At 40.1% G+C, this 17,220-nt stretch overlaps 3 protein-coding genes across 5 annotated transcripts; 2 read left to right on the top strand and 1 right to left on the bottom strand.

The window, feature by feature from the left end:
* Nucleotides 1-82: 82 nt before the first annotated feature.
* LOC125005558 (PRA1 family protein 3-like) lies at nt 83-4,115 on the bottom strand. The gene is made up of 3 exons (XM_047581003.1): nt 3,878-4,115; nt 3,107-3,324; nt 83-1,513 (listed from the first exon to the last, which is right to left on the bottom strand). The coding sequence occupies exons 1-3, from the start codon at nt 4,057-4,059 to the stop codon at nt 1,338-1,340; spliced, it is 576 nt and encodes a 191-aa protein (XP_047436959.1). The 5' UTR covers nt 4,060-4,115; the 3' UTR covers nt 83-1,337.
* Nucleotides 4,116-4,778: 663 nt separating this feature from the next.
* LOC125005552 (NEDD8-activating enzyme E1 catalytic subunit-like) lies at nt 4,779-10,261 on the top strand. 2 transcript variants are annotated; one of them, XM_047580980.1, is made up of 18 exons: nt 4,779-4,875; nt 4,977-5,015; nt 6,130-6,253; nt 6,374-6,454; nt 6,563-6,645; nt 6,900-6,980; nt 7,072-7,115; nt 7,220-7,284; nt 7,754-7,909; nt 8,431-8,533; nt 8,632-8,742; nt 8,883-8,936; nt 9,097-9,133; nt 9,213-9,294; nt 9,372-9,472; nt 9,564-9,627; nt 9,714-9,768; nt 9,866-10,261. In XM_047580980.1, the coding sequence occupies exons 1-18, from the start codon at nt 4,856-4,858 to the stop codon at nt 9,952-9,954; spliced, it is 1,389 nt and encodes a 462-aa protein (XP_047436936.1). In that variant the 5' UTR covers nt 4,779-4,855; the 3' UTR covers nt 9,955-10,261. The 2 variants fall into 2 exon arrangements, with proteins under 2 accessions (XP_047436936.1, XP_047436945.1); XM_047580989.1 differs by having other exon boundaries at nt 4,832-4,875; nt 4,977-5,039.
* Nucleotides 10,262-11,902: 1,641 nt separating this feature from the next.
* LOC125005567 (chemokine-like protein TAFA-2) lies at nt 11,903-16,956 on the top strand. Of its 2 annotated transcripts, XM_047581015.1 has the most exons (5): nt 11,903-12,213; nt 12,815-12,934; nt 13,726-13,881; nt 14,130-14,254; nt 15,134-16,956. In XM_047581015.1, exons 1-5 carry the CDS (start codon nt 12,168-12,170, stop codon nt 15,143-15,145), a joined length of 459 nt encoding a protein of 152 aa, XP_047436971.1. In that variant the 5' UTR covers nt 11,903-12,167; the 3' UTR covers nt 15,146-16,956. The 2 variants fall into 2 exon arrangements, with proteins under 2 accessions (XP_047436971.1, XP_047436979.1); XM_047581023.1 differs by lacking the exon at nt 12,815-12,934.
* Nucleotides 16,957-17,220: the final 264 nt, after the last annotated feature.

Raw genomic sequence — 17,220 nt, 5'->3', positions numbered from 1 at the left:
ATCAAATATGATGTAGGCAATTATGCTATTAGGCTTACGACATGTAGCACCATTGGTAAAACAATAAAAACAAACAAAAAAAGACTGCAAAATAAATAGATTTATTTTTATTTTAATATAGGATAGCCATGTCTTTCTTCGACCACTTTCCAAGAATGAAAAAGTCACATAAAAACAAAATATATAGCAACCATAAAACAAAAACAATCTCTCTTCAATTGTCATATGCAATATTAGCATGCACAAACAGCAGTCAATATGCATGAGTGGAAAGCAAATGGAGACACATATGAATACATACTGGCAGTATAAAATGAACCTTTGACAATACAGATGACACTTAGTTTTACAAGGAGGGATTTAATGGAACAGTAATGAGCGTCTATGTCATTCAGTTATTTCTAATGAAGAGAGAACAGCCCTGAATTCCATCAGTACTTTTGCCTCAATACCAAATTCAAGCACTTTGTATCCTGCAGCCATTCTGTACATTTCTGCATGCTATAATACGATAGTTTTGCCTGGGATCTTGGCACAAGGGATTGTAACATCTTATCCTGTGTATTAATGAACGCGAGGATGACACAACACAAATGACAACACATGTCGTGACATTATAGTCAAACAAAAGCTGCACTTGCCAGTCACTTTTTCAGTATTGCATAGCTGTGATCAGGGGGGGTACACTCAGGCCAGCCTGCATGGTCAGGAAGTGTATGCACAGACAATGGAAATGTTAACACTCCAGTATTATTATTACTCAAGCCATATAGTTATGTCTACAGTAGAAGCAGACTGGTCTCAGATCAGTATTCATACAGCTCCTATAGTGACAATTTATTGCAGTTCATTAAGTGGTTCATACTTAAGTGGGTGTCGGGTATGTAACATAAACATGCTTGTTTTGAGGTAGCAAACTGAAAGGTTACTTCATTTAGTATAACTTTTTAAATCAAACGGAATTGGTATCTACTGACAATGGCATCAGATATTCTGTTCAGGTGTTTCACTTTATTTTAGTGGAGTAAATGCAGTCATCGTGTAGAACATAGTTCACAGGGGAAATGGCTTATTTTTTGGACGTAGGGAATGCTCAGACCTTTGGTAACCTTTAGCGCGCATTGCCTCCCCAACTTCCAATCTACAAAATGACTGTGCAATAATAGTTTTATCCATCTGTACAAGATCAAATCCAAACATATAATACCACAAAGCAAAAATGGGAATGCAATAATTTTACATAAGGGGAATATGAGTGACGAATGGGGCGAAGCTACAAAAATGTTAATCCATACTGTATGACACCAGCTCCTCGTGGGCCACTCTTGGCTGGAGCCTTACTTCTTCAGTTTACTCTCAATAAAATCCTGAATCTTGTTCACTTTCTCCTCCTGTTGATCCAGGAGATCCATGATGACACCCATGGGGGTCTTCTTCAGCCCCACGCCTTCGATGTTATTCTCCAGTCTGTTCTTCATGTTGCGCAGTCTCAGGGAGGCATGGATCAGGATTACTGAAGGAAAAAGGAAAAAAAATAAAAAATTTATTTAGAGTTTTTCAACTCAAGATACACATAATGTCTCAAAGGTTATGACTGGAAAATAAACACAACAAAATGTGATACAGCTGTAACTCAGGCTTTAAAACGCATGTGTACAGATAGGGCAGATACTGAGTGCATGACATCAGCCGGTAAATGTGGTTCTGTTCAAATCAACAACCCATAGCAACCCGTCAACACAGGCAGCAGTGGGCAGGTCTCCTGGGACGTGATCCTTGTCTATCCGCCACGCTGTTAGGGCTGCTGCATTTGCTCTAACGATCCACCCACCAATTATCTAAACCACTCTGCTGACGAACCGACTCTAAAAGTGTTTCGGAGAGCTGCAGAAAATCCACAATGTAGCTCTCCTTTAATTGATGACTTTATTTTACAATCTGTGTCATTAATAAATCCACGTCAGTAGCATCGTGCTTCTGCTGCTCAAATTCTGGAGTGAGTCAGGATGAGAGACTGTTTGGAAAAACCTTGCTCACCCACAGGATAACCTCCATTATGCATCCCCTGTGTGACTCATAGGGCCTCTTAGCAGATTTCCTAGCATAACGTTAGCCAAATGTTGGCAACAGACTCCTGGGAACAGTCCGTACACCGCACCGGCTATGAAGCTCCAAAGTGAACTAAAGAGTCGGCAAATCTTTAGCTTTGAAATATCAACATCAGTCAAGGAGAGGGCGCTGAAAGAAAGAAAAGAATACCTGTGTGATGTCTCATAGCTAAAACTAATTGTATAACTCAACGTAGATTATCATAAAATGCACCTACTTGCCAGTTAATTAGGTATAGGATAAAAAAATAAATTCTAATATCTCAATCCCCAACTAAACCTGTTATAATGTTCAGTTTATTTTGAAACAGCAGAAGACTGGTGGTAAATGGACTGAGGATGTAGTTGATGGGGCTGTTAAACTAGACCGGATTAAAAACTAAAGAATTTCTGTTACTAGCCCACTGACTAATATGGGTTTGTCAAAGTGACAGAAACGTGTGTCAGTTCAACACAATACTGTTCGACGGCACTACAAACCACACCCTCACAGTTATTTTTTTTACAAATACTGAACATTACATAACCTTCATAAGGTAAGATTAAGTGCAGGACTGTTATATCACAAAGTGTTTTTTTATTAGTGTGTGCAACAGTGTTAGTGTTTTTGTTGTGTACAGTACTGGAATTGGTACGGCAGATTTTATTGAGGAACTTTGTAATTTAAATTTGGGTAATTGCTCTTTAAATAAACAGAGCTGTTACCGTTTATTTACTATTGAAAATGACACAACTCAATTATAGCCTTATTTATGTTATGTGTTGTTCCACATATTAGTCAAAGAAAATGACATGGGCCTGCTGTGTAAGAGAGGACGACAGAAATATCATATAATAATATATAATAATATAATTGTAGCTAAACGAAAACGCTAAATGTTTAGTGAATGCCTTATAAACTGTGATGAGGAATTATCTAGTTGAAAGAAATTAACCCATTTTTTATTCCCTTGACAAAGGCACACATGGAAAGCTTGCGTCACACACTGCATACTCACACAGCAAAGGGAAAGTGATTCCAAAGATGAAAACCAAGACGCCGCCACACAGCGACAGCACAAAATAACTTGTGACCATGACGCCAATGACGAACAATGTGGGGTTCTTCCTCTTGAAATTCTTGATGATGGCCTTATTCTCTCCGGCCCACACTGAACCCATGAAGACCAGGCTCACCACACCTCCTCCCAGAAACATGCCCAGTGGATTCAGGAACCTGCGTATGGAAACAGGAAAATGTTGTGCTTGTATTACTTCTTTTCTTCTAAAACCTGACACCACGCCTGGTCTAATAAAAGGGCAGAAGCTTCCAGCAAGGCCTACCCTCATAATTTCCACTACATCATCCTCTATTCAAAGACTATCAAATCTGTTGGCATGCAATCTGCAGTCATATTAGGCGCCTCTGGGCCAAATGTAGCATCACTGGTTTCATGAACACACCGAATTTGTAATATTTCTTTTAATTATTCAAGTAATCTGTGGTGCATCCTTGGAAACTATGGAGCACTTGCACACGGTTTAAGGTAGCTGTCAATCTTGGTGAGAGTCAGAGCTACTTAAAACATAAATGTTTGAAAAGAAAATGCTTGTAGGTCAAATAAGGCTTGAATGTCTAGAGAATATAAAAGGTTTACGGAGCTTAAACATTGGCGCAACTATGCCAGGAAATTGCAAAAATAGCCTGTGTGGCAATGATGGGTGTGGGTAGAAAGGTATGCAGGCTAATTAAACACACTGATGCTAGCCAGCCTGCCGCCAGGACTTACCCTACGATGAGAAAAACCACCACGACCACGGCGAAATAATTGGTCTGGTAGTACAGCAAATTGCTGATCACCCTGTTGTTCCATTTTGTCAAATCTCCGAACTCCGGTCTTGCAAATCGGTCCGTCCCGGGGAAGAAATCATCCCACGGTCTGAGGGGCGCAAGCTCCATCTTGGCTGCCATGTCTTCGGCGTGTAGTCAAACGACGCACAAACACAAACACAGCAGCACGCGCTGCGTCATATTTTGACAGGTCAGCTGATCCGAACGTCGAGGAGGGATTAGCGACGAGAACACGGACTCTCGCGAGGTATCAAACGAGAGTCATCCAGTGGATGTGTTTGGAGCTTTCGTCCTGCGCTTTGAATGCGTCACAGCAGCGCATTATGTATTATTTATCTATTTATCGATTATTATTTGTCTATTTATTTGAGTATTAAATTATATTTAATTAACTTAAGTGTTTGACACAGAAACATAACATGTAAAAGGAACAAACACCCATGACAGTTGTCTTAACACGATTAAAAGAAAGTAACTGAATCTACTTCAAAATAAAATGACAATATAATTTAAAAAAAACGAGGTGAAAGAATATTAATTAATACAGTGCTTCGAAGTGAATTAGTCATTCCATAGTCTGTGTGAGTTTTGAATACAAAGAAAAAAAAACAGAAACGTTTCATACATTATTAGTAACAAATATAACATAGTATTAAAAATGCTGTGCATTAAATGTAATGCCCTGTGCTACTTAACTACAATATTTTGAATATTAGTACTGAAAAATACTATGGCATTTACTACTTTATTTGTATTACTTTTATAAAACCTCCCACAAGATACTAGAATATCATGAAGACAACGCTGTAGCGTCTGCTTATTTGTGCAGTAGGACTTTGGCTTCGCTCTCGGCGCAGCGCAGCTTTGACCCTCGTGAACACAGCAGTCAGAATCGAGGACATGGGACCGTGAAAGTATGGCGGATGCCGAGGAGCCGTAAGTCTCAATGGACGGAAATCATCATTTTAACGTAGTTAAACCTCCGCCTTCCGTCATTAACCCGACCCGCTTAACACCCCTTTACTTTCTCCTTCCAGGGAGAAGAAAAGAAGGAGAATAGAGGACCTGACTGAGAAGTTAGTGACGAATGCTAAATAAAGGTCTCTGTCTGGCAGCAGGATTTCGTTGCACAGAGAGCAGCGACTGCTGGCCCAGGAGACGTAAAAACACATCTTAAGCAAAGACTAGCTTTAATAACTGCTTTAGCGGTTTGCATAGGTTTTCCAGTTACACGATGTGTCCATTTGCTGAGTAAAAGCAGTCAGAGCAGCTGCGTTGAACCAGTCATCCTCCTTACAAGATAAATCTGCAATGACTATTAAATTCATGATAAAGCTGCACATCAGTTTCATACCAAACACTCGTCAGTATCGCTATGTAGTGTTCAAACTGAAAAACGTGACAAATAAAATATTATATTAGTTGCCTTCCTAATAATTGAAATATGAGTACGTTGTCCCATAATGCGTTGCAGGAAGGAGTGCTACTGTACAGCTCAAATACATGGTGTAAAACTAACAGTGGCTCCAGATGGAGGGCATTTGAGATGTACTGTTGGATGCCTGACTGGGGAAATGATTTCTCTTAAAACATAACTGAAAAATGCATTGATTTCTTGTGTTGGGTCTGCAAAAATTGTTTATACAGTATTTAAGTGACGTACTGCATAGTGCTATTATGCATGCTTTTGAAGATCACAGCTATATTGGTCGTGGTATAAGAGTCTTTTTCTGATCAACTTCCTGGACTGCTGTCAGTCACATATGTTTGTTCGCAGTACATTTATGTAATAAGAAATGATAATATCTAATAAGAAGTATTTTTAGCATGTCACTTAAAATGATCTTGTACACATTACCTTATATCACTAATAATATTACACTGACAACACAAGTGCTGTGACTTCAGGGCGAACACTAAATGGTGCTTGATGTTTCATAAATCGGTGCCAAATAGCGGTTTAATCATTTCACATGCCCTCATACTTGCCTGTATAGCAGATTGAGAGCAAGTATTTTCTCATCGAGCTTCTTACCCTTTATGTGCTGCTTGATCCCACTTGACTCTTAATTTTAATTTATTTTAAGTGCATGGTTAATGAGGGATGAGTGGCATCATTAGAGGGTTCAGCAGGGAGTGTGTACTAGTCGGAGCACAAGTTCAGTGTATATTGTTGGGTTGTGTGTTCAGAATGGCTGTAGATGGTGGACACAGTGTTGGGAGTGGCGACTGGGAAGGACGGTGGAATCATGTTCGGAAGTTTCTGGAGAGACCCGGCCCGTTCACCCATCCCGACTTTGAGCCAAGCACTGAGGTGACACAAGAATACTTTTATGAAACAGTCATATGTAAAATCAGTGTGATCAGTTGTAACTGTAAGATATTTTTTTGCAAAGGCAGCTCTTTGAACGTTTTGATGTTTCTTTCGTATCAGTCTTTACAGTTCTTGTTGGAGACATGCAAGATTCTGGTCATTGGTGCGGGAGGACTTGGATGTGAACTCCTCAAAAATCTGGTAAGGCATAGGTTTAATCGTTGTTGTATTAATGTAATTGAAGTGTAAACTGAACAAAACAAACTGTTTCTATGGGTTTTTCCTTATTGTCTTATTGTCTAATTTTAGGCCCTGTCCGGGTTTCGCCTCATTCATGTCGTCGACATGGATACTATTGATGTGTCCAATCTCAATAGGCAGTTTCTTTTCAGGTATGTTTCACTGCTTTTTTTAATCCCCTCTATGGTTTTAACCATAGATTAAGTGGAAGAATACATTTTCTCAAATGTGTTTAAGAACCCAAAACGGGTTTGTAGATTTGTCTCTGGAATTTTTCCAATTTGATAATATTTCCCCTTAATATTCCTATAATGCTTATCCCAAGAATAATATACATAATTTGTTGAAAATTATTCAAATGTGAATCCATTCTTGCATACATTATATCGTTTATGCATTCTTTTAGGCCTAAAGATGTTGGACGACCGAAGGCGGAAGTGGCTGCTGACTTCGTCAACAGTCGTATACCAGGATGTAAAGTCATCCCGTATCCTTTTCTTCAGCAGTTCTCCTCAAAAGGATTTTGTTTGTATAAAGTTATTCTATTACAACTTTAATTCCTTATCAATAACCTGCAGTCACTTTAAGAAGATCCAAGACTTTGATGAGTCTTTCTACAGACGTAAGTATGTTTTTTTTTTTCCCATACAAAGCCTCTTGGCAGAACCCACCAAATAAAACACTTGAGGTCACATAGTTTTTCAAGTACTCATCTTCTCTTTGCAGAGTTCCACATCATTGTTTGTGGACTGGACTCCATCATCGCCAGACGCTGGATGAATGGGATGCTGGTAGGAAAATAGGAATTGCTTAATTTTTTTTAGTGCTGTAGTTACTTCATGCAACATGTATAAATGTATACATACAATATACAGTACCACTTTAAAGCATTAGCAGCCCTGAGAGATTTCTTCATAAATATGATTCAAAACATCAGGGGATTTTAACACGCCCTGACAGCAGACAAAGAGAACTCAATCAGTTTATTAAAGAAAATGCTCCAGTATTACATATGTGAAGTGCAAACGTTAGAGCACCTCTAGGCTCACAAGTTAATCTCAAGATCAGACTGGAGTCCATCTGTTCTGTAGTGTTCCTAATCAGTGTGATGAGACCCAGGTGTCGTTCAGGGATTTGTCATATTCTGATCCTTAGAACACATTTTTGTGGAAGTTCATGATGGGATGATGATATTTAGTAATGTGCAAACTCTTTAAGGGGCCCTGTATCTTGCACTGTAATTTATTTTGTCTTCTCTAGATATCCCTCCTGAGCTATGAAGACGGAGTCCTGGATCCCAGCTCCATCATCCCCCTCATTGATGGAGGGACAGAGGGCTTTAAAGGAAACTCCCGAGTGATTCTACCTGGCATGACTGCATGTATTGACTGCACACTGGAGTTGTACCCACCACAGGTAACACACCTTTCACCAGTAATGTGTCATCGAGATCACCATGAAGAATCTGTACATATAAATGTCATTTTTTTTTATTCTTAAGGCTCTTTATACTTATGCACTAGTGCACTAGCTGTGTCTTTTTTGTTAGTAATCTTTGTTTCTTCTGTTTGCTTCACTTTCAATTGGCAACTGAACCTTTCACAGAGTCAAACACGCTACTACCCCTCACAGCTCTTTTCTTCTGCATCGCCGAGTGGTTCCATTTCTAGGATGGTGCACGTTGGTTACTGCACAAGGGTCTGTGCAGGTTCCGCATATGATTTCCGCTGTCGTCGTAGCTTTTGCGTCATCTTAACGCATAAGTCTAAACTGCCTATTAGTGTATCATGTCTGTGACAGAATAGTCAGAGAACATATCCACAGAGAAAACAGCTGTGGTTTGCAGGCGTTAAATTTCCATCTCTGAACAGCTTGAAGCAGTTATTGTGCACTGACATTGCGTCCATAATTAGGTTGCTCAAATTTGCCATCCACAGATTAATTTCCCCATGTGCACCATCGCGTCAATGCCGAGGCTGCCAGAACACTGCATTGAATACGCCAGAATATTACAGTGGCCCAAAGAAAAGCCATTTGGAGGTACCTTAAAATATTCCCAACTTTCTAACTGAAACACGTTCATTTGTGTAACATTCCTGCGTTAGAATCAAGGCTAATAACTTTTTCTTCTCAACTAGAGACGAGTTTAGACGGCGACAATCCGGAGCACATCCAGTGGGTGTTTGAAAGATCCCAAGAAAGAGCTGCACAGTTTAACATAACAGGAGTGACGTACAGACTCACGCAAGGTGAACTACGAGAAAATAATTTACTCAGCGCTAATGTGGCATAGCAGTTGTTCTTTTTTGTTGATCATTTTCATGGTTGTTTGGCTGTCACATCCGTGACTGTGTAGGAATTAAACTCACAGGTGTTACTTGTGTCACAGGAGTTGTGAAGAGGATCATTCCTGCTGTGGCATCGACTAATGCTGTTATTGCTGGTAGGAAACCAAGATGTTTTTGAGGCATTAAGTATTGCCAGTAGAACTGAACAAATAGGTGTTGACATTTCTGAGGTGAACTGTAAAACTGCATAACAAGCTAATAGTTCTTGCAAGGCATGTACATATTTTCAATCAATTTCAATTTTTTTCTCCTCAGCTGCCTGTGCAACAGAAGTTTTTAAAATTGCTACAAGGTTGGTGGACCCACATTCTCAATGTCTCATTCTGCTGCTTTGTCAGAGTATTATATAATATTTCCTTTTATGTTTTCAGTGCATATATCCCCTTAAATAATTACCTGGTCTTTAATGATGTGGATGGGCTCTACACTTACACTTTTGAAGCTGAGCGAAAGGTTTGTTTTGCTCCTTCTGGATGCGGTACAGTGTAATGTACATAATCACTGAAAAGTGATGTCTCCTTAATTGACAGGAAAATTGTTCAGCGTGCAGCCAGGTGCCTCAGGATCTCCAGTTCCCTCCTTCTGCCAAATTACAGGAGGTTTTAGAGTACCTGACAGAGAACGCCTCTCTGTGAGTACTCAGAAAAGATGAAACACTTGAAGTGACACATAAAAATAACAATGATCACGTCAAGGTTGAATATCCTTTTATTTTCCCCCAGACAAATGAAATCTCCAGCTATCACCACAACTCTGGAAGGAAAGAATAAGACCCTTTATCTGCAGGTAATATAAGCCTACACTGCACAATGTTTGGTGACCTGTATTTTATTGTGATCGACAATTAAATTATGATTGCAATTCAATTCCAGTCTGTTAAATCCATTGAGGAACGAACCAGGCCAAACCTCTGCAAAACCTTAAAAGGTAAAAAGGAACTGTTATTCAGACGTCCCCAATGTGTTCAAAGTGAGTTGTGTGTTAAGATCACGTCTAATACTGTTTGCTTTTCTCCCTTTATCAGAGCTGGGCTTGTCAAATGGACAGGAACTAGCGGTAGCCGATGTCACCACACCGCAGACAGTACTCTTCAAGCTCAATTTCACGGCTTGAGCCTCTATTACAACAAAACAGCACTGATGCATCTGAATGCAAACTAGATGTTTCATCACATTGTTACTGTGATGTTGCAGTAGCACATTTGATATGAAAATGTACATAAGATGAGCAAGTTGTCACTTGTGGGATGGTTTTGGTTGTATGAACTAGGAATCATTTAATAACACTGTTTTTTCTATTAGTAACGTTGTTGGCTTCTTTGTGTATTTGTCTTGTGTTGACCTAAATTGTAGCTATTCACCTGTCAAAGAAGAATCATGATGTGTTATTATACCCCAATAAAGTTTTATTATTATTAGGATGTCTCTTTCACCTCATGTAGTTTTCTGTTGCAGTCTTTCTACGTTTATAAGCAGCAGATTTGTAGTTTATTATCATGACTGTTTAGGTGTTTTAATAGCAACTGGATTACACCAACAGCTTGAGGTGCAAACAAAATAAAAGGCACTCCATTATGAACTAGCCAAAGAAGTTTCAATATAACCGTCTCACCTTATTAATATGCAAATATATGCAGAAAGATGTACCATTCACCAGATCACAGAGCTCCTGCAGTGTTACTGTAATATCATGTTTCTACTGTGAGTCTTGAGTCATGTTTGCATACTATGTCAAGTATTGTACAAATCTGATAGTTTGATATGATACAGAGTTGCAGCAATTTTTGGAGCAATTGAGAAGCCAGTATTTTTTCCTTGGAAAGTTTATTCAGGATAGCTTAAAAAATTAATGTACACACAAATGTGTACGTTTAGATTATGTTTGTTTTTTAAGCTACTTTTTTGAGCACAGGTGTCAAACATACGGTCTGCGGGCCAAAAGCGGCCTGCCGGCGGGTCTAATCAGGACCGCAGTATGAACTGCAAATGATTTGTCCACTGTTTTGGAATGAGAAGTGGACAGAACACAACAGGACTGAGCAGCAGACAGCAACGCACTTATTTTTCTTAATAAATTTAATTTTTAAAGGACAGTTTATTAAATGTAAACATTCTCCTGATTTACTTGTCCTCTATGCACTAAAACAAATGGAAAAAAAATACTTATGGGTTATTTTTCTGTTATGTTATTGGTGTGGCCCGCTTATGATCAAATTGGGCTGAATGTGGCCCCCGAAGTAAAATGAGTTTGACACCATTATATTAGAATGTGCTGGCTAAGAAAGAGCTAGTAGCTGGCATTTTAGCTATCACCACTGTCAAAACAGCAACTGGCCATATTTCACAAAACGTTGTTCAACACTTTCTTTGTCTCTGAGTTAAATTAACTTTGTTACAGCTGGACAAATCAAAGGCTAGCTGATTATGTCTGTTTCCAGTCTTTATGCTAGTCTAAGCCAAGCTAAATGGGCGAGTAGCTCATCTGGCTCTAGCAAACAACCAAAAGGTTGCTCAAAAAATACTACACTGCAATTAAACGTGCTTATTTTCATATCCAGCTTTGTATAGGCCTAATTTTCTAGTAAGCCTTTATTAATTCTCAGTTTTACAGTCTTAATTAAAATACAGCAAATGTTACTTATTATTTTTAAACAAATTAAGCAGATAAGCGTTAAATGTGTTACGTGTTAAAAATAAATCTCACATTGCTGATTGACAATGGAACATTTTTTTTATAAATATAGTTTTTCTTTTTTTTTGTCTTTTTTTCTTTTACCCTGAAAACAAAAAAACAAAACAAAAAACAAACAAACAAAAAAAAAAAAAACTAAGAGGTGGCTACGGAACAACTGCCAGAACTTGGCCTTATTCAGATGCAGTTTATCCCTTCGGTCCACTGTGCGACAGGATGTCGATACCCATTTTAAGCTTCTTAGGGCTCTAATGAAAGTGGCCACATATTGTCCGGGAGACAGATGGTCTCTGTCTTGATTAAGTTTTAATTTTCCTGACGGGTAAAGCTGTCAGCCTCGTCCCGCTGCGTTCACTGAGCGAACACATCTCTCACATCATATCCTTCCTGAAAGGTACAGTATAACTCCAGGGAGAGGAGCTGATGTGTGAAAGTGCAGGTTTTCACTGCGCTGATGTGTTGATCAGCCGCGGCGATATTCGGTAACAGGCGGGCGGTCTTACGTTTTTTTCCCCCCTTTTCTCTCGCTTTGATTTGAGGCAGAAAACTTCAGAGAGTGGAGATAAAAGCACTTTCGACAAACTTTTGTAACGTTGCCGAAAACGACATGGTGTGCATGATGTTAAGACAGGTGGATGCTTCAGCAGCGGATTGTCATGTACGCCAGTAACCTGAGCACAAGTAAGTCACTGGATATTCAAAATAAATAAATAATGCAATCATTGTCAATATTTATTTTAATTACTTTTGCAAAAGCAATGTAATCAGTGGTGTTAATTCAGCACGATGAGTGATAAAGGAAACAGTTGTTGCATTAGATGAATGCAGATTAAATGATGAATGAAAATGCCTCCTGCAAATTAATCAGTGACATTTCACTTCATGTTGTCCTTGCTCTGCATTATTTATTGCTGTAATCTGACTTAAAAAGCCCATGTCCCAGTTCTTCTGTGACTCATCTCGAAAACAACTGGCTTTGGAGGGAAAGTTTAGCTTTGCACATGGAGCGATGTTCACAGCTGAAGAGGATAGTATGACTCAAAAACGGGTGCAAGGACCCCCTCTCATTTGCCTCTGATCACGCTCTCATTGGCATCTGGATGATTTGGCCTGGCTTGGTGATGTGTGAGTCCTAATTGTGCAAATAAGTGCAGCGATCTTATGGACCACACATCAGAATTAGGAGCATTTAATGAAGTGTTTTATTTTACATCATGGTCACATGGTTGGAGAAAACCGTTGACCCAATTTTCTTAAACTTCTTCTTCTTTTAATGGTGCAGACAAGAGCAAGATGAACATGCTGACACAACCAATGCACAGCTGCGTCCTGTTTCTCTGTACAGTAAGCGTCTTCATTCAGCTAGTGTCCAGTGGCAACCAAAGCTCCCGAGGACAGACAGGTGGGTGTCAGACACAACCAGACCAGCTGCACCCCCAGAGGGCCTCATTACGACTCGTGGTCAATGGCCTGTTGGCCTGGTAGAGACCTCAATTAAAGCAATGAGATCCTGAGATGTATTAGAAAAACATGTTAATATGAAGGAGCTTGCCGGATATTCTCAACCAAAACAGATTGAAGTTCTGCAGAATTTCTTACCGTTATTATAAATTACATTATTTGATCATTTAATCTATAGCATGCACCTATTTGACACTTAGACTCCTGTAGATAATTTAATTCAGTGGTTCTCAGTTGGCAAATCTGGAGTTTAGTGGCATACATTCATAGTAATCTTTTAGATAGCTAGAATAAACTAATGAAAATTAAATATTTTTTGTTGGCTTGTTTGAGCCTCTCTCATCTGTACTATATATGAAATATATATATATATATAACTTATATATGAAACCATATAAGATTTTTTTCTACTCTAAGATGGATTTTGAATCAACCCTGTAATCATGCCAGTGTCATTTGTAATGAAGAAATCCGTCTATGTTGATGCTTCTTTTCAACCACTTGGTGGTGCTGTAGCATTACAAAAGTATTACGTGCCAGTTCAGACCTGCTTTGCTACTGTATGAAGTGACAGTTTTATTTCTTTCAGGTTAGCATCTAATAAAATGAATGCAATTTGGCTGCAGCCTCGTGGCCTGTGAAGGCTTATATCAGCCAGGCTGAATGTACTATCACGCAAAGCCCAGAGCAAGAAATGATCATCTCTCCCCTCAACATTTCTTTCTTTCCCAGGTTCATCACAGGAGAGGACGGGGACTTGTGAAGTGGTTGCTGCTCATCGTTGCTGCAATAAGAACAAGATTGAAGAACGCTCTCAAACAGTCAAGTGCTCCTGCTTCCCAGGACAGGTGGCAGGGACAACAAGGGCTCTGCCCTCTTGTGTTGAAGGTAATATTACTGGGACTCTCTTCCAGCCCTCCTGAACTGAAATATTCTGACATGATATGAAAATATTACATGCTGAAGTAGAGTCAGTTTCACAAGAGTCCACTGATACTGAGGCTTTTAAGGACTATAGACTGTGACACCTGATTGGGAAGTTTTTTTCTCCAACTCACCCACCCCCCCCTCCCTTTTTTTTTTGGCGGTCAGTCTAAAAAGTGACCTTCTGTCGCGGTGTTTCTTTTTCCCTCCAGCGTCCATTGTGCGTCACAAGTGGTGGTGTAAAATGGAGCCGTGTCTGCAGGGGGAGGAGTGCCGAGTTCTCCCTGACCTTACCGGCTGGTCATGCATCTCTGGGAACAAAGTGAAGACCACGAAGGTGAGGAGAGGCCCTGCATTAGTCTGACTCACGGTGGCACCGGCCTGACAAAAGGCTTAATGACTTTAGTTCAACGCTCGGTATTTATAGATGCTCAAATGCAGTCACGAGTTTAGTCGCCTACTTTTTCACCGCATCGCTCCTTTGCAACCAGCGTCCGACAGCCTTGTGAATGCTCATCATAAAGCTTTATGTTAGTAAGCTCTCCTTTGATGCTGAAAGATTCCGCAATCACACATAATCACCGCTCCCATTGGACGTATCAACCCTCTTGCTCTCACAAGGCACAGTGGGCTCAGAAAACCTAATTCTATAATCTGGTGAATGATGGGGCCAAGAGGACAAACATGAAATAAGCTGCAAACTAATACTGAACACTAAAACCCATGTAATTAAATCTGACGGCCAAAGGAAACGCCACTGCATTTTCAACTACACTTTCTCAGAAGTTGCCTTTATGTTGAACCGTTTTATGTGTATGGTTCTTTTACAAAGAATCAGGGGCATGTAGGCGCAGCCAGTGATCGCTGGCTACGCTGCAGTCTAGTAGCCATCAGATTACGCTCTTAAACAGTAGAATTAAACTGAGGTTAAGCCTTTTGTTCACGCATGACGCACGGACAGGTTGAAGTTATAGTAATTTTAGAACAAGGGTGCCTCTTCCATTTCACATAGAAGTAAACATTAACTCCTCTCCTAAAATGTCACAAGCAGATTTAATCAGCTGTGGCTAACGAGAAATGCTCAACCTCCATGAATTTCTTCGTTTCCTCGTTCGCTATTCTGTTTCGTAATGGATGCTTAATAGTTTACTCAAGCGTGAGCAGTAAATTGAGATTTAACACGTTCCATTCATTTGTTTTTGTTGTGTTTTTTTAGGTGGCGCGGTAACAGGACAGAAGCGGTGTCTCATCAGTGCACGCCTGCACTGGCCTGCTGCAGACAACATAACTAATGCTGGACTCGGAGGACAATGAATCAGATGGAGAAAGGAGCGATACAGATCTAGTTAGGTGTCTCTTGACTGATCTTTAAACTGCGAGAATTCATTATTTTCTTTTCTTTTAGAACTCTTTTGGTATGTGTAAATCCCTTGCAGTAGACAATCTATTAGCAGTTGACTTAAGATGAAATGACGCAGCCCCTTTTCCAATCCACACAGGCAGTTTCTGCACAGGTCTGTATCGTTGTTGTTCTGTGCTTGATATGCTGGGCACATTGTGATGCTCTCAATCAGAGTTTGGACGGGCCTGCTGGCAGACACTTACAAAGAGATTTTGTGGATTTTCTGTAGTCAAAATGGGAATCCAGCTTGTGACTCTCCCTCAAAGCAGGAGCCCGCAAATACTGAGATATTTATGATTATGTAGCATTTGTAGATGAAGCTGTCCCTTAACTTCACTCTGAGTTTCGTAAAGAGGTCAGATCCCCTCGGACTAGTTCCTCCAACGAAGAGGCACTCTGACAAACACGCCTGCATACGTACATAAGCGTGCGTACACGGAGGCTGCTTTTCAACTCCACTGGTTGGACAGGCCACCACCTGCAACGCTGTGATGGCATGCACGCAGGCACGAAGCTGTGATGCAAAACAAGGGCCGTTTGAAATGCTAATCGCGGGGAGAAAGGGGAGAGAAACAGGGGAGAGGAGCTTCTTCAGCGCTTAGAGTCTGTACATGCTTTTTCTCTCTAAACTGAGTGGCCCTGCGGTGGGGACTGCTTATAGTAATGATGGGAAACAATGGCGATACTCTGCCTTGAAGCGAATCGTAGCCGCTAAATGAACACAGTGTTTACTGTTTTTACCACTTCCATCGGTTATCCTCTTCATATGAATAATATTCCTTCAGGACCCACACTGATTGCCTCACTTTTATCTCTCAAGTTCAGCCAGACACTTTGCATTCTACCTTTGCCGCGAAGGGACATTTTATAATGGCACAAACATAGCAGCTGCAAATCATTCCATCTGAGGCATCTGCTTGTACGAATGCCACATGCTGTGCTGGCTTAAAGGAGCTGAATTCTAAGCAGTTTGCTAAACACAATTATGCATTATTATTGTTTTGGTTGTGACAAGATGCTCCAGTGAGCTGTCATATGGTTCAAGTATTTATGCATGGATTTGCTTTATAAACACTTGAGTTTTAATTGTTAATGTTAGTGCTGTAGTGAAAAAAACAAAACAAAACATATTTTTAAGATTCGTGTAATGACATTTCTTCACAGCAAGAAGGTTCGAATCCATCTGCCTTTCTCTGTGGAGTTTGGCGTGTTATCTTCATTTGTGATTCTAAATTGTTCGTAGAAGGGAGTGTGAGTGTGAATGGTAGTTTGTCTCCCTGTGTTGGCTCTGTGATGGACTAGAGACATGTCCAGGGATGTACCCCGCCCCCCGCCCACTGACAGCTGGGATAGGCTCCAGCCCTCCGCAACCCTCCAGAGGACAAGCAGTTACAGAAAATGAATGAATGAATGAATGAAGGTAATTACACTTTCTACAAAAAGGAAGGTGTGATGCAGCTGTTAACAGTGTTACAAAACTGAACTTACAAGCAGAACGACATTGGCTGATGTTCTTCTGTGAGTGTTAAGTTATGACATGTGTGTGTTGTTGTTTTTAAACATGTAATACATGTATATAACGTGTAGTCATGATATTCCTCAGAGCATAATACAATAAACTCCAGCTATAGCTCAAGCTACTGTGTGGCAGGACATTCTACAGCCGCTGCCATGAATTAAATTACGCCGTAGAGGTGTTTGTGGGGTTTTGGTGAACCTCCACCAAGCTGATCTGCTCAGATGAAGTTCTCAACTCTTAACCCCACAAATTCTAAACTGTTTCCATCCATCTCAGTTGTGAGGATTTGCTGCATTGCCTTGCCAATATCTTTCATTTTTGTGGGTGTCAGTCAAACAGCATATGCAATCTGAAGCCATCACTCCAGGCTTTAGAATGAAAA

This window comes from Mugil cephalus, chromosome 1, assembly GCF_022458985.1.
Source record: "Mugil cephalus isolate CIBA_MC_2020 chromosome 1, CIBA_Mcephalus_1.1, whole genome shotgun sequence".
Lineage (NCBI taxonomy): Eukaryota > Metazoa > Chordata > Actinopteri > Mugiliformes > Mugilidae > Mugil > Mugil cephalus.
This window is presented reverse-complemented; position numbering and strand designations above follow the sequence as displayed.

Bases quoted from the DNA above. Each gene is read 5' to 3' on its own strand.
- LOC125005558 (XM_047581003.1), bottom strand. From the start codon at position 4,059: ATGGCAGCCAAGATGGAGCTTGCGCCCCTCAGACCGTGGGATGATTTC. The intron at 3,325-3,877 runs GTAAGTCCTGGC...TTCCATACGCAG, and splicing joins GTGGTTTTTCTCATCGTAGG to GTTCCTGAATCCACTGGGCA. The intron at 1,514-3,106 runs GTGAGTATGCAG...TTTTTCCTTCAG, and splicing joins AATCACTTTCCCTTTGCTGT to TAATCCTGATCCATGCCTCC.
- LOC125005552 (XM_047580980.1), top strand. From the start codon at position 4,856: ATGGCGGATGCCGAGGAGCC. The intron at 9,295-9,371 runs GTTTGTTTTGCT...CTTAATTGACAG, and splicing joins CTTTTGAAGCTGAGCGAAAG to GAAAATTGTTCAGCGTGCAG. The intron at 9,628-9,713 runs GTAATATAAGCC...ATTCAATTCCAG, and splicing joins ATAAGACCCTTTATCTGCAG to TCTGTTAAATCCATTGAGGA.
- LOC125005567 (XM_047581015.1), top strand. From the start codon at position 12,168: ATGCTTCAGCAGCGGATTGTCATGTACGCCAGTAACCTGAGCACAA. The intron at 12,214-12,814 runs GTAAGTCACTGG...TTAATGGTGCAG, and splicing joins CGCCAGTAACCTGAGCACAA to ACAAGAGCAAGATGAACATG. The intron at 12,935-13,725 runs GTGGGTGTCAGA...TTTCTTTCCCAG, and splicing joins AAGCTCCCGAGGACAGACAG to GTTCATCACAGGAGAGGACG.